Here is a 15,656-nt window from a genome sequence, read left to right on the forward strand (position 1 = left end):
AAATCTGCTGGTGTGATGGCATGGTTAACACCTGCAGTCCTGTGCAGGTTGTGACGGGCTTTGAACAGTTGTATACTTGCTACATTTCTTTTTATAACTAATTATATGGTACCTTCAGTCAAACACCATTAAATTTATAGGGTGTGCTTTATCTTCCTGTAGTCACAGTATTTACAGAGTGGTGTCAGCCCAGGCAGTGGGTAATGGTGTTCTAATAGGACTCGGTGCCTTCGGGCTGGGAACCCCGGCTGATTATTTGGCCTCGTGACTATCCAGGACCCTTGCTGGAAAGATCCGAGTGTCTGTGAGCGAGTGTGTCCACATCAGGTGAGGAAACATATTGGGCTCCACTGTGACGCTCCCTCCACAGTGGAAAGGCTTCCTGACATTTATCGTCCAGGTTGACTCGTGGAGCATAGCCGGCGAGCGTGGCTCTTGTGGACTGGACAGACTAGATGCAGGAAGGATGTTCCCGATGGTCAGGGAGTCCAGAACCAGGGGTCACAGTCTAAGGATAAGAGGTAAGCCATTTAGGACAGAAATGAGGAGGAATGAGGAGGAATATCTTCACCCAGAGAGTGGTGAACCTGTGGAATTCTCTACCACAGAAGGCAGTAGAGGCCAATACATTAAATATATCCAAGAAGGAGTTGGATATATTTCTTAAGGCTAAAGGGATCAAGGGGTATGGGGAGAAAGCAGGGACAGGGTACTGAATTTGGATGATCAGCCATGATCTCATTGAATGGCGGAGCAGGCTCGAGGGGCCGAATGGCCTACTCCTGCTCCTATCTTCTATGTCTATGTTTCTACCCGGTATAAAGCAGGAGAGGGGATAAAACTGGAAGGTTGGGGTCGAAAGATTGCAACGGCCTTGTTACAAGATTCCTGACAGATTATTTCCAACTGATTACCACAACATTCGATAAACCCGCTCCTGTTATTTTCTGTGTCTGTCTCTACCCTTCATAAAATATAACATAGACTATCTTCTTGTGACTTTGCTCCTGCAACCTCACCGTGGTCCTTCCTCTCTCAAGATGTGAAGCCGTTGTTCTTTATCATTAATTGGCCGCTTAACTCCTCACTTGTGTTGTCGTTCCACCCTGACCCTGTGTCAGCAACTGGACCAGTCTTAGAAGTAGGTAGGTCACTGGCGAATGATCTGTTCAAGTATTTTTGAGCGCGGTTGTGTGTGCTTGTATGTGTGTGTGTTTATGTGCATGTGTGTGTAAATGTTTATGGCCCAGAAATTGGTGTCGGTGGCTTCCCGCGGGTGCAAGCCCCCGACCTACACTTACATAGCGCGCCGACAGTTGAAGCCTGGCCCTGCATGGATTTCCTGTCAGTGGCCCGGTTCAGCTCCCGGCGCGCTGTGCTTGTGTGATCCAGTGGCGTAGTTAGTTCGATGAGCCGGCTGGGATCACGTGAGCACTGGGCAACCAATCGGAGGTTGCAAAAGTTCATTCATGAGTTTGATAGTAAGAACTGTCAAACTCATGAACACTCCGGGCGCCCAAAACAGTACTTAAACTTCAAATAAAAGTTTAAAAAAATCCCACTAACTAAATGAACTATTAATAACTGTAAAGAACTATTTTAAACAATTATTCAAATTTTTGAAAAAAATAATTTTTTAACAAATCGGGTCTAAAAATACACTTACCTTACTGTAAATTCTTTAAAAATAATAAACCTGTGGAAAAAAAATTCTAACTTTAATTAATAGACCACTTACCTTTTAAAACTAAGTCCTTACGTCTGCTTTTTTCACGTGTAAAAACCGGAGGCCTTCACGCACGGACAAAGCTTAAAAAAAGCAGGAATTTCAGCGCGCACGCCCAGACTCCTGCGCACACGCGTTCAGAGGAAAGGAAATGCCGGTTTTCCGTGCATGCTGAAAACCGCCACTTCCATCGGGCCCACGCGTGAGTACCCCGTCTGTACTCACGCGTTGGGACCCGAATTACTGGGCCATTATGTATGTTTGTTTTTCATGTTTGTTTGTGTTTGTGTGTGTGTGTGAATAAATGTGTATTTATGTCAGTATTGATGTATATATTTGTGTGTATATATACACATGTATGTATGTATGTGTGTGTGTTTGTATACCTATCTCTATCTCCGTATCTTTGTAATCTTCTCCAGCCTCACAACCCGACGAGATATCTGCGTTCCTCTAATTCTGCCCTCTTGAGCATCCCTAATTATAATCGATCAACCATTGGTGGCCGTGCCTTCTGTTGCCTAGGCCCTAAGCTCTGGAATTCCCTGCCTAAATCTCTCCACCTCGCTACCTCTCTCTCCTCCTTTAAGACGCTCCTTAAAACCTACCTCTTTGACCAAGCTTTTGGTCACCTGTCCTAATTTCTCCTTATGTGGCTCAGTGTCAAATTTTTGTGTCTTATAACACTCCTGTGAAGCACCTTGGGACGTTTTACTACGTTAAAGGCGCTATATAAATACAAGTTGTATATATATATGTATGTGTGTGTGTATGTGTGTGTGTGTGTGCGTGTGTGCATGGAAGTGATGCCAAACATACAGATCCTAGACTTTGATCAGTTTGCAGCGACACTGCTGTAATTCATCCTGACCATACTTTCATTTTTGTTTATGGAAGTTACGGATTTATTTCATTAAAGTGCGGAGATAATGAGAGGAAGAAATTATGTTCAAATAGTACCTCACCGCATCGCTCAGAAATGGCCCAAAGTGCTTCGTTCACAATGAATTGCTTTTGGAAGTGCAGCCATTGTTATTATGTTGGCCCAGGAAAAGTTGTAAGAATTGCCATATTCTGAAGCCACTTGTCACATAACCATCTCGTCAGCAGCAGAACTAAGGAGGAAGATTCGCTCTGTTCGCAATCCATATGACATCTTCAGGTCAGCACATCTAGTAACGCAGAGCAATATTTACATTCATCCTCGGGATATGGATGTCGCAGGCAAGACCGGCATTTATTGTTGACTGGTGTTTGTAGCAGTTTGATACACCTGAGAGCGGTGAAGACTCAACTACGTTGGTGTGGGACTGGAGTCAGAAATAGGCCCAGACCGGGTACAGACAGCAGCTTTCCTTCCCTAAAGGACATTAGTGAGCCAATTGGGGTTTTCTGACCATCCGACAGCTTCGTGGTCACTTTTACTGCGACCACCTTTTTATTTCCAGATTTCTAAAATCTGAATTCAAATTCTCAAACTGCCACAGTGGGATTTGAACATCACTGGATTAGTAATCGAGTAACATAACCACGGCACTCCCGCACCCGCAATTAGCAGCTGCAAAGGTGATGGCAACACAACTATTTCCTTCGATTGTCTCATTTTGTTAATGAAGCTGAATGATACGGAACGATCTCCAGGCATTGTCAACAGAGAGATTATGGGATAAACCCTGTATTGAATAGATATTGATCAGCACAGCTCAGAGAGACCTCTGAGTCAGGTCTGCATCCTCCTCTGTGCCTGTTGTGTATCTGACTTTAATCCTGAATCAATATGACCTGCATCAACAGGGACGCCGTCCAATGAAAAACCTAGAATCCTCATATCTCTATTGAAGGTTATTTCAGGATAAGGCTCTTGATCTTTTGCGTTTTCTCATGAAAAACACCGACCTGTAATAGAATCTTTTTTGTTGTTGTCGTGGTTTCCCAGTTTTCTCCCCTTCTCCTAGGTGTGAGATCATAAGGTTAATACAGAGGAAGGCCATAATGTCCACCTTAGCCCAGCCACCCAGAAAACAGCTTCAGTCTGTTCGTGAAATCACTGACCTCACGGCCACCAAAAGACCTTCAGTACCTTTTGCAAAATGGCTATTGATTATCTGTGAGGCCAGGCACTGAGTGTCAGCAGGGGATTTGACCATGAGCTGCACATTGCAGCTGAGCCCCATGCTAGTTTTACTCGATGTGTACATGCGCCACACAGGCACGCTCACACCTGCGCTCACGCTCACACCTGCGCTCACGCTCACACCTGTGCTCACACTCACACCTGCGCTCACGCTCGCACACGCACTCAGACTCACACATACACCCATACGTGCACTCATATGCACGCTCACTTCTACGCAGACTTTTCTCACACGTGCACTAATTCACTCACGCACGCGCTCGCACTGACACGCACACGCACTCGCCTTCCAGCAGAGTTCACCAGATTGCAATCAGGAGCAGCAATCCCGGGTGATAGTTCCTCTCTCAATTCAGGGATGCTGAAATGTCCACTGGTGCCCCAACTAATCCAGCAGAGACTGAGAATCGAAAAGCTAACCCAGCAGAGACTGGGAATTGGAAAACTAACCCAGCAGAGACTGGGGATTGAAAAACGAACCCAGCAGAGACTGGGAATCGAAAAACTTGCCCAGCAGACACTGGAAATCAAAAAGTGAACCCAGCAGAGACTGGGAATGGAAAAACAAACCCAGCAGAGACTGGGAATTGAAAAACAAACCCAGCAGAGACTGGGAATCAAAAAACGAACCCAGCAGAGACTGGCAATCAAAAAACAAACCCAACAGAGATTGGGAATCTAAAAACTAGCCCAGCAGAGACTGGAAATCAAAAAACAAACCCAACAGAGATTGGGAATCTAAAAACTAGCCCAGCAGAGACTGGGAATCAAAAAACAAACCCAACAGAGACTGGGAATCTAAAAACAAACCCAACAGAGATTGGGAATCTAAAAACTAGCCCAGCAAAGACTGGAAATCAAAAAACAAACCCAACAGAGATTGGGAATCTAAAAACTAGCCCAGCAGAGACTGGGAATCAAAAAACAAACCCAACAGAGACTGGGAATCTAAAAACAAACCCAACAGAGATTGGGAATCTAAAAACTAGCCCAGCAAAGACTGGAAATCAAAAAACAAACCCAACAGAGATTGGGAATCTAAAAACTAGCCCAGCAGAGACTGGGAATCAAAAAACAAACCCAACAGAGACTGGGAATCTAAAAACTTGCCCAGCAGAGACTGGAAATCAAAAAGTGAACCCAGCAGAGACTGGGAATCGATAAGCAAACCCAGCAGAGACTGGGAATTGAAAAACTAGCCCCGCAGACGCTGGGAATCAAAAAGTGAACTCAGCAGAGACTGGGAATCAAAACATGAACCCAGCAGAGACTGGGAATCGAAAAACAAACCCAGCAGAGGCTGGGAATCAAAGCTGGATCTTCTCCCAATATATTTCTAGCACGCCTCCCCTCCCAGAATACAATTATTTCACCAAGATACGGTTCGGAGGCAGATGCTGTTCTTTCCGAACATTAAAAATGAATCCCATCAACACACAAATAGATGTTAATGAATATCTCTAATGGGTACAGATGGCCCAGGTATGTGCCAGATCCATGGCAGATTAGCTGCCTACATGGAATAACTTGCATACGTAGAAATACAAAGTTATGTTTTTTTGCTGTGGGCTGCAGCAGCTGCCTTCTGTAAACTTTGAGGTTGTGAACATTCTTCAAACAGAAACATTGAACTTCCAGCTGAACTGCCTTCAATGCATCTGCTTTGCTCAGTTATGAATATTCCTCCTGAATAATTGACATAGTCCGTCTGCTCGGATGAACATAAAAGATCCCATGTCCCCATTCAAGGAAGAGCAGGGAGTTCTCCCCAGTGTCTTGGCCAACATTTATCCCTCAACCTACATCACTAAAACAGATCAAATCGGTCTTTGCTCGCACTGCTGTTTGTGGGATCTTGCTGTGCGCACACTGGCTGCCACGCTTGCCCACATGACAACCGTGACTAAGCTTCAGAAAGTGCTTCATTGTTTGTGAAGTGCTTTGGGGCATCCTGGGACATGAAAGGAACTCTTGTGAAATGAAGTTTTATCTATCTGTGTATCTATCTCTCTCTCTTTCTCGATCTAAAATCTCAAGAAGACCTTTGAGCTGTAGGCCTGGGATTCAGTTCCATTCCAGAGAGGTCCCTCAAACCCCTAATGGATGAAGGCATTGGCTAATGTGCTAAAACAGTGGTATCTAAGAATGGAAACACTGCATCAAGTAGCAAGTAACAACAGCGACCACACTTCAAAAGAACATCTTTGGCTGTAAAGCGCTTTGGGACGTCCTGAGGCCGTGAAAGGCGCTATAGAAATGCAAGTTCTTTCTTTCTTTTCATCCATAGTAACGAAGGAAGAGCAGGAGCAATCCAATGCAGCCCCTCGACCCTGCTCCACCATTCAATTACATCATGGCTGCTCTGTACTTCAACTCCTAGTTGTCCGCCTTTGATCACTATCCCTTGATAGCCTTACCCAACAAAAAAATCTATCAATCCCAGTCTTGAAAATTTGAATTCATCCCCAGCATGTGCAGCCTTTTGATGGCGCTGCTTGCAGATTTCCACTGCTCTGCGTGAAAGAATGCTTCCTGATCTCACTCCTGACTGGCCTAGTTCCCCCTGCCACAGTTGCCCTGTATCTACCCTATCGCCAATGTTCCCATTGAGCTGCGTGGCCTCGCAGCGGCCCCGAGGTTCCGCGTAGGCCGCTCACGTGGTTTTAAACCGTGCGTGCCCGGAAATTTGAATGGAAAGTTAAAGGGGCCGCGCACCCCAAAAAAAAATTAGAGGGAACATTGCCTATCGCATCCTTTTAATGCCTCGATTAGATCACCCCTTCCACCTTCTAAACGCAAGGGAATCCAAGGCGTCATTCTTCAGCTGTGATCCTCGCTAAGTTATGGAGGAGGTCACAGCCGGGGCCAGTCCTGTCCTCTGTGCGCTTCTGCAACATGGGCAGTGGACAGCATTTAACAGCAGGAAGCCGGGCTGATATTTTTCCCCTTCCTCGCGCACTGAAGCACCGATTGTAGTGTCCCTAACCGTCATTCTAACTGAGAAAGCAGCATAGATCGGGAATCGAACCTGTGCCCTCAGGTCTGTGTGGCTGAGTCGTACACTTTGCCATCAGGGCACCCAGTGCAAAGTGATGTGAAATGAAGGTAAACTCGTGAATGCAACGTGGAGACGTGTGCGGGTGTGCAGTACTTCGCTCGCTGCCAGTGCTCAGAAATCCAGGCCGCGATGTAAGCGGGACCTTTCCCCAAGTACTGGTCGCTTCAGCACAAAGACACGCCTTGCTGAAAGACAAAAACCCAAGACAGACTGACAGCACCATTTTAAATTTAAATTTCAATATTTACGGGGCTACTGGGGAAAGATTAGGGAGTGGGATTAATTGGAGAGCCTTACCAAAGAGCTGGCACAGGCACGGTGAGCCGAATGGCCTCCTCCTGTGCTGTATCATTCTTTGGTTCTATGACCTCAAATATAAAATTCCCATCCTTGTGTTCAAATCCCTCCATGGCCTCGCCCCTCCCTATCTCTGTAACCTGCTCCAGCCCGACAACCCTCCGGGATCTCTGCGCTCCTCCAATTCTGGCCTCTTGTACATCCCCAATTTTAATCGCTCCAACATTGGCGGCCGTGCCTTCAGCTGCCGGGGCCCTCTCTGGAATTCTCTCCCTAAACCTCTCCGCCTCTCTACCCTCCTTTGAGACGCTCCGTAAAACCTGCCTCTTTGACCAAGCTTTAGGTCACCTGTCCTAATATCTCCTTGGGTGGCTCGGTGTCAAGTTTTGTTTGATAGTCGCTCCCGTGAAGCACCCAGGGACGTTTCACTCCATTATAGGTGCTATATAAATGCAAGTTGTTGTTACGAAACTGGCCTGTCGGAAGCATAAGCAACCCAGGTAACATAAGAACATAAGAACATAAGAAATAGGAGCAGGAGTAGGCCAATCGGCCCCTCGAGCCTGCTCCGCCATTCCATAAGATCATGGCTGATCTGATCCTAACCGCCAATCCACTATCCCAGAACCATCTCCTGAATCTAACAGAATTAGACACACGAAATAGGAGCAGGATCAGGCTACACGGCCCCTGGGCCCACTCCACTACCCACAGGGCCATGACCGATCCGAACCTAGACTCATGTCCAATTTCCTGCCCGCTCCCCGTAACCTTTAATTCCCTTTACTTCTAGGAAACTGTCTATTTCTGTTTTAAATTTATGTAATGATGTAGCTTCTACAGCTTTTTGGGGCAGCATATTCCATGGACCTACCACCCTCTGAGTGAAGTAGTTCCTCCTCATCTCAGTTTTGAAAGAGCAGCCCCTTATTCTAAGACTATGCCCCCTAGTTCTAGTTTCACCCATCATCGGGAACATCCTCCCCGCATCCACCCGATCCAACCCCTTCACAATCTTATATGTTTCAATAAGATCGCCTCTCATTCTTCTGAACTCCAATGAGTAGAGTCCCAATCTACTCAACCTCTCCTCATATGTCCATCCCCTCATCCCCGGGATTAACCGAGTGAACCTTCTTTGTACTGACTCGAGAGCAAGTATGTCCTTTCTTAAGTATGGACACCAAAACTGTACGCAGTATTCCAGGTGCGGTCTCACCAATACCTTGTACAACAGGAGATGCAGAGCGTGAGAAGAAGATGCTCAGCCCAGGGAGAACAGGCAGTGTCAATTTACAAGGCCCTGATAGAATTCCTGTCTCCCGTCTGAAAGACAATACCGCAGGTACTTCCCGCTCAGTGGACAGCTCCTGAATTAAACAGATAGGAATTACAAAGTGAATGAACAATTCACTGTCAGCCACCCTGAATGTGACAACATTCCGGCGACATTTATGTCCAATCCTATTTCCAGGCAAGTTTGACTGATGAAGCAGGAGTGAGACTCTCCGCCAGGTATGGTAACTAAAGGTAGAGAGACTTGGAGTAAAACACCACATGGTCCGTGTCACTTCACTCAGCCGAGAGTGAAAACATGTCGAGTACCCAGGGTTTGGAACACTAATCAAGACAGAAACAACTTTTAAAACTAACAGATAATAGAATCTTACAGCACAGGAGGAGGCCATTCGGCCCATCGTGCCTGTGCCGGCTCTTTGAAAGAGCGATCCAATTAGCCCCACTCCCCCTGCTCTTTCCCCATAGCCCTGCAATTTTTTTTCTTTTTCAAATATATATCCGATTCCCTTTTGAAAGTTACCATTGAATCTGCTGCCACCGCCCTTCCAGGCTGGATCATAACAAATCATTGCATAAAAATATTTCTTCTCATTTCCCCTCTGAAGTTTTTGCCAATTGTTATTGGACTAGTAATCAAGAGGCTTGGGCTAATTATCCAGAGAACGTGATTTCAAATCCCACGTGGCAGCTGGAGAATTTGAATTCAGTTGAAAAAAATCTGGAAATATAAAGCTGGTGTCAGTAAAAGTGACCATGAAGCTGTCAGATTCTTGTAAAACCCCAACTGGTTCACGAATGTCCTTCAGGCAAGGAAACCTGCCGGCCTTACCCAGTCTGGGCCTACACGTGACTCCAGTCCCACACCAACGTGGGTGGCTCTTCGCTGCCCTCAGAAGTGGCCCAGCTATGCCACTCAGTTGTATCAAACCGCTGGAACAAGGCCCGTCCACCACCACCTCAGGGAACCAGGGATGGGCAACAAATGCTGGCCTTGCCAACAATGCCCACGTCCCGAGAAAGAATTGGAACAGTAGGGCCTAGAAATTCATTAAGGCGCTGCCAGCTTTGCGCCCAGTTAACGCCTAAAGAGTGATTTTGCGCCAGAAATGAGTTTGCGCAGATATTCAGCGCAGCAGTATTGGCGGCGGTAGCCGTTAGCGCTGCGCCGGCACCGATGACGTCATCGGTGTGCGCAGTGCCCCGGTTCCGCCCCGAAACCGGCCCGATCCCCATATTTAGTTGCGGCCGCCTCCTCCGAAGCGGCCGCAAACAGCGACCAGAAAACGGGGCCGTCCTGCTGCCTTAGTGGGGCGCTTTAAAGCGGAAGGTGCGTCCGGCCGCTTTTTCGGCGGCCGCCTGCCCGCACCTCCTTCCCCGGCCTCCTCCACACCCCCCCCCCCCCGCGGCATTGCCGGCTGCTTTCCGCGAGCCCGGCACTTCTCCGTGGTGCCGGGCTCATTTGCCGGCACTATCCAGCGGCGATCTCCCTGTTGCAGGCACCTCCCCCTTAAGAGAAGGAGGAGGCCTGCAGTACCGCAGCCTGCCGCTCCGCAGCGCCTGGCGCAGTGGCGCCAAGAGCGCTGATATTCAGTGTCAGCGCCCCAAGCGGAGGCGGGCACACCCTGGTATAGCGCCCGGTTCCGAATTGGGGCGCTAACAATGAATATCTGACGATCGCTATAGGCTTCCCGCCCAGCGCTAACTTTTGGGCGCTAGCCAGCTGGCGGGGCCATAGTGAATTTCTAGGCCTAGGTCTCTTACGGTCTCTTTGGCAATGGCGTGTGATGAAGGAAGGCACTTTCATGGCCTGTGGACGTTCCAAAGCACTTTACAACCAATGAAGTACCTTTTGAAAGGTAGTCACTGTTGTACTGTAGGGAAAAGCGACATCCAATTTGTGCACAGCAAGCTCCCACAAACAGCAATAAGATGATGCCCAGAATACAGGAAACTCTTTATTATCCGGCACCAATGAGACCGGCGTGGTGCCGCTTTATCAAAAAGTCCGGATTGCAGAGAGGTATAGTTAAAAGGTACGAGAGCTCCGTACACAGCAACAAATCCAGGCTTCCCTGTTGCTTAGCAACATGTGCAGGAACTCCGGCCACAGACCAAGCATCCCTGTTGCTTAGCAACAAGTGCAGGAACCCCAGTTACACAGCCACAGATCCAGGAACTGCCACTAATATGAAGTAAAACTTACCTGAACCCACTCCTGAATTTTGCCGGTTAACAGAGATTTCTGGTTATTTCGGTGCCGGTAAATTGGTTTTTTTAGGTGTTGGTTGAAGGTGTGGCAATAGCAGAAAAGTAGAAATTTACAAGACGTAACTGAAAGGTACAAAGGAGAATGTCTCTCATCTCAACGCTCTGAAAAATATTAATTATTCACAGTCTGCAAAATATTAATTGTTTCTCCTGTGTTTCCAGTTGATTTCATAGGAGGATTTGATTCCTATGGGTATCAGGCCCCTCAGAAGACTTCTCACTTACAGCTGCAGCCTCTGTACACGTAAGTGCTTTACACATTAAAAAAGGACATTTCCAATGGTCCCTACAGATTCAATAAAATCTGCTGTGTTGCTTTCCTCCCCACCACTTCATTTCAGCATTTAAACCTTGCTCAGATACTCCGGGGAATGTTGTCCAAGGATAATAATCCATTTTTTATTTTTAATGCCTGTCTGTGAGAACATCTTTTAATGTTATTACTCTCTCCACTGTGGCAGCTGTTGCTAATTGGCATTCACAGGGGAAAAGAAAAAGCTCGGAGCTGGTGGCACGTCGAACACCGTAAACACAAGTGCCGGCGTGGAGAAGTGTTTGCAGGTATTCTGCTCACAGCTCCCGTGACCGATTAGATCGGCATTGTGAAGGAGCTGGATCTTCAAGGGTTACGTTCACCCCCTACCCCCCACCCCACCTGCATATCGACGGGGAAATCGCCCTCCAATCCCATGCAAACCATGGGGGGTCCAGGCGCAGTTCTCGGTCTGCGCGGTGGGATGGGGGGGGGGTGGCGGAGGGGAGGTGACAGAATGTGTGTCGACATGGCAATGATCCGTTCGAGGGAAGCACCGAGCAGCAAACAGGGGCTTGTCCCTCGCTCAGGTGCATGTTGTGTATGGGGTCACCAACCCTCCTGGCTTGTCTTGGAGTCTCCAGGAAGGAAAGAATAATTTCCTGGGCACTTGTCGCGAGCAACCCGGGAGAACAATCATAGGGGCACTAAAAAAACAACTGTGTGTTTTATAACATTTTCCGTAAACACTTTAATTTATTACATCAAGTCTATAGCGCAGAAACAGGCCATTCGCATTGAATGGCGGAGCAGGCTCGAGGGGCCGAATGGCCTACTCCTGCTCCTATCTTCTATGTTTTTATGTTTTTATTCGGCCCGTCTGGTCTATGCCGGTGGTTATGCTCCACATGAGCCTCCTCCCACCCCTACTTCATCGAACCACATCTGCAGATCCTTCGATTCCTTTCTCCCTCATGTGCTTGCCTTGCTTCCCCTTAACTGCAGTCCCCCTGCTCTTTCTCAATAGCCCTGCAAATGTTTTCCCCTTCAAGTATTCATCCAATTCCCCTTTGGTAAGGGAAATTCAGGCACGAAGTGTGACCGCTTGGCTGAGATCCAGGGTCGAACCGAACTCGGGCACCAATCAGTACTTTCGAAAGAGACGAGGGTAGGCAATTGCTTGGGGTCTCAGATGTAATAGAGTTAAGTGATTTCTGAATTAATGATCACAATACATCATTTAGGGCTTTTTAAAAAAAGCATAACCTCATATTTTTGTTCATCCTTCCAACCAGCCTCACGTCTTCCTCACCCTTTGACCCCCTCCCCTCCCTTATCTAAGCACGCTATCCTTACAAATTGCTTTGCTTCGGAAAGAAATCAGTTTAGCCTGCCTGAGTGACTTATACCTTCCGTATAATTTAATAGAGAGGTCTCATTTGAAGCTAATCCCCAGAGGCGCGCATCAGCCTGAAGAGGGTCTTGATGGTGAGTTGGCTGTCACTTAAATGAGGCTTTTAACTCCTCGAGTGTGCTGAGGGCCCGACTCCGCATCACCAGCTCCGAGTGCCACTTCATTTGCTTCCTCGCCCGTTGGTTTACTAAATTAGTTCCCAGAAGATCACTGCTGGCAAAACAAGGAACCGCGTAAAAAAAATAAAAATAAATGGGGCCAAGTTGAAACGTACTGCACATCGTCAGCAAAATGTTGTTTTATTCCCTCTACTTCCAAGGCCAAAAACTGGGAGGCAGGTGGGGTGGGGGCGAGAGAGGGCCCTGGATCGAAAAGATCTGCTGTGCAGCTTTTCAAACAAAATAATTCATGTTCCGTCGCGCAACCCCTGGAATGAAAATGGAGCTTTTAAAGCCTTTTTGAGCCCCCGACTTGTAGAATGGAAACAGGAGAAGGCCCGTCAGCCCCTCGAGCCTGTTCCGCCGTTCAGTTAGATCACGGCTGAGCGTGGGTCATTTAAAATTTCAGCGCTAAGCTTCTCTCCATGCTGAAGTCGACCATGGAAGATGCACTAAAGGCCTGCAGATCAGTCTGATCAGTTAAGAAGACTGGTCGCAGCTGGGAAATCAGTTGTCGGGGTGGGGGTGGGGGTGTCACACTTGGCCTCAATAACTTCTGGGTTCATGAAGGTGCGGGGGTCGGGGGGGGTGCGGTTGGGGGTAAAAATCACCCGAGCTCGCTTGGAAAATGTACGTGTATCGATGTGCAGTGAGGGCACAGGGCCTGGCTACATTTACCCTATAGATCGCCAACACTCAATGGCTGGGGTCAGGCCAAGGACTATCTACCCAAGGGAGGGCCGGAGGTCCTTGTGTAACCGTATCCCAACGTCAATCAGGTGAAAGCGGGAGAGTTGGCATAGTTAAAAGAAAGAACTTACATTTCTATAGCACCTTTCACAATCTCAGGACGTCCCAAAGGTCTTTACAACCAGTGAAGTACTTTTTGAAGTGTAGTCACTGTTATAATGTAGGAAACGCGGCAGCCAATTTGCACACAGCAAGCTCCCACAAACAGCAATGAGATAATGACCAGATAATCTGTTTCAGTGATATTGGTTGAGGGATAAACATCTGCCAGGACACCGGGGGGGAACTTCCCTGCTCCTCTTCAAATAGCGCCGTAGGAACTTTTACGTCCACCTGAGAGGGCAGACGGGGCCTCAGTTTAACATCTCAACTGAAAGACGGCACCTCCGACAGTGCAGCCACTCCCTCAGTGCTGGAACTGGAAGTGTCAGCCAAGATTATGGGCTCAAGCCTCTGGCGTGCAAAAACTTACCCGGTCCTCCCAGCCGCCAGCCTCAGCACATCTGGAAAGTCTACTTCTGCGTTGTGGACAGTTGCACCTTCGCACCGCCCCAGATAGAAGCAGCTGTTCTGCGGACATGACCACCGGGAGCTCCTTGCTGCCTGCCCCTGGGGCTCAGAGGAGCTCTTCATAGTTCCCTCTCTGTTCTTGTGCTGCCTGCTGAAGAGCCCCTTTCTCGTCCTGTGTTCATTCCCCTGCTCTTTCCCCGTAGCCCAGCAAATGTTCCCTTTTTAAGTATATATCCAATTTCCTTTTGAAAGTTACTATTGAAGCAGCTTTCAACACCCTTTCAAATCAGCGCATTCCAGATTGCAACAACTCGCTGCGTGAAAAAAAAATTCTCTTCATCTCCTCTCTGGCTTTTTTGCTAATGATCTTAAATCTGTGTCCTCTGGTTACCGACCCTGCTGCCAGTGGAAACAGTTTCTCCCGATCTACTCTATCAAAACCGCTCACAGTTTTGAACACCTGTAATAAATCTCCCCTTAACCTTCTCTGCTCTAAGGAGAACAATCCCAGCTTCTCCAGTCTCTCCACATAGCTGAATTCCCTCATCATGTTCTGCCGTAGTGTGCAACATGGCAAGCTCAATTAAATGTGCGAGTTGGACTCACAGCTCACTATTACTAATATACAGCCCACCTGGCCATTTATTACAAGTACCATTTATTAATATTTATCCTGTCCATTGAATACCTATTGAAGCCCCCACCTGTTGCAGCACTCTGATGAATTAAAATTCAGTTCGCATGTTTAATCCTTTTGAGCTTTGAAAGGCCCTTTCAACTTGTAAGATCGGCACATCTTTTCTTTCATATGACGGCTGCGTAAAATATATAATTTTGCTGGATATTTCTAATAACACGTTGCAAAGCCTTTGAGCCCTGGACTAGATTTCTAAAAAAGACTGGGCCAGATCGGGAAAGACACTAAGAAATGTATAATCTTTTGAAGAATGAATAACAGTGTCAGGTTGTATATCAATGTTTCTGCATAAATTTCCATATTTGAACTCGCACACTAAAACTGGAATAATAAATATCATTTCAAACTAACAATAACATGAAATTAGTTCTTGAATATGAATGTTAAATGGTTTTTTCTTATATCCCAAGCTATATTTTTCCCTTGCTCTCTCTCTCTTACCCAGTTAGTTTTTCATCTCTCTTCTCCACTGCCCCATTCTCTTTCTCCCTCTCTTTTTTTTCTCCTTCTCCTCTTCTCCCTCTCATTTTCCTGGTCGGATTTCTCTCTCACTCATTAGATAAAGTGATAAAAATAAGTGAATGGGGTCCTTGGTTATATAAATGGGGGCGTAGATGTCAACAGCAAAGAGGGAGCACTAACCCTGTACATATCATTGGTTAGACCACAGTTAGAATATTGTGTCCAGTTTTATAGCCTCCTTACTATAGGAAGGGTGTCAAAGCCCTGGAGAGGGTGCGGAAGCGATTTACCATAAGAATACCAAGGGTGTAGTGATGAGGAGAAACTGGGGCTTTTTTCATTAGAACAGAGAAGGTTGAAAGGAGATCTGATTGGAACAGAGGAGGCTGAGGGGAGACTTGACTGAGGTGTATAAAATGATGAGGGGCCTAGATAGAGTGGATAGGAAGGACCCATTTCCCTTAGCAGAGGGTCAATAACCAGGGGGCAGAGATTTATCGTAATTGGTAGAAGGTTTAGAGGGGAGTTGGGGAGAATTTATTTTCACCCAGAGGGTGGTGGAGGTCTGGAACTCACTGCCTGAAAGGGTGGTAGAGTCAGAAACCTTCATCACATTTAAAAAGCACTTGG

General features: G+C 47.1%; 1 protein-coding gene across 1 annotated transcript in view; it reads left to right on the forward strand.

Annotated features, from left to right (window-relative positions):
- Window positions 1-15,656, forward strand: part of nkain1 (sodium/potassium transporting ATPase interacting 1) — a 621,699-nt gene that overhangs the window by 581,557 nt on the left and 24,486 nt on the right. The window contains exon 6 of the mRNA XM_085962829.1: window positions 10,945-11,026. Within this exon, the coding sequence (XP_085818955.1) occupies window positions 10,945-11,026 (82 nt within the window). The remainder of the gene's footprint in view (window positions 1-10,944; window positions 11,027-15,656) is intronic.

Source organism: Somniosus microcephalus, chromosome 20, assembly GCF_052327205.1.
Source record: "Somniosus microcephalus isolate GS21.2 chromosome 20, FLI_Smic_1.0, whole genome shotgun sequence".
Classification (NCBI taxonomy): Eukaryota; Metazoa; Chordata; class Chondrichthyes; order Squaliformes; family Somniosidae; genus Somniosus; species Somniosus microcephalus.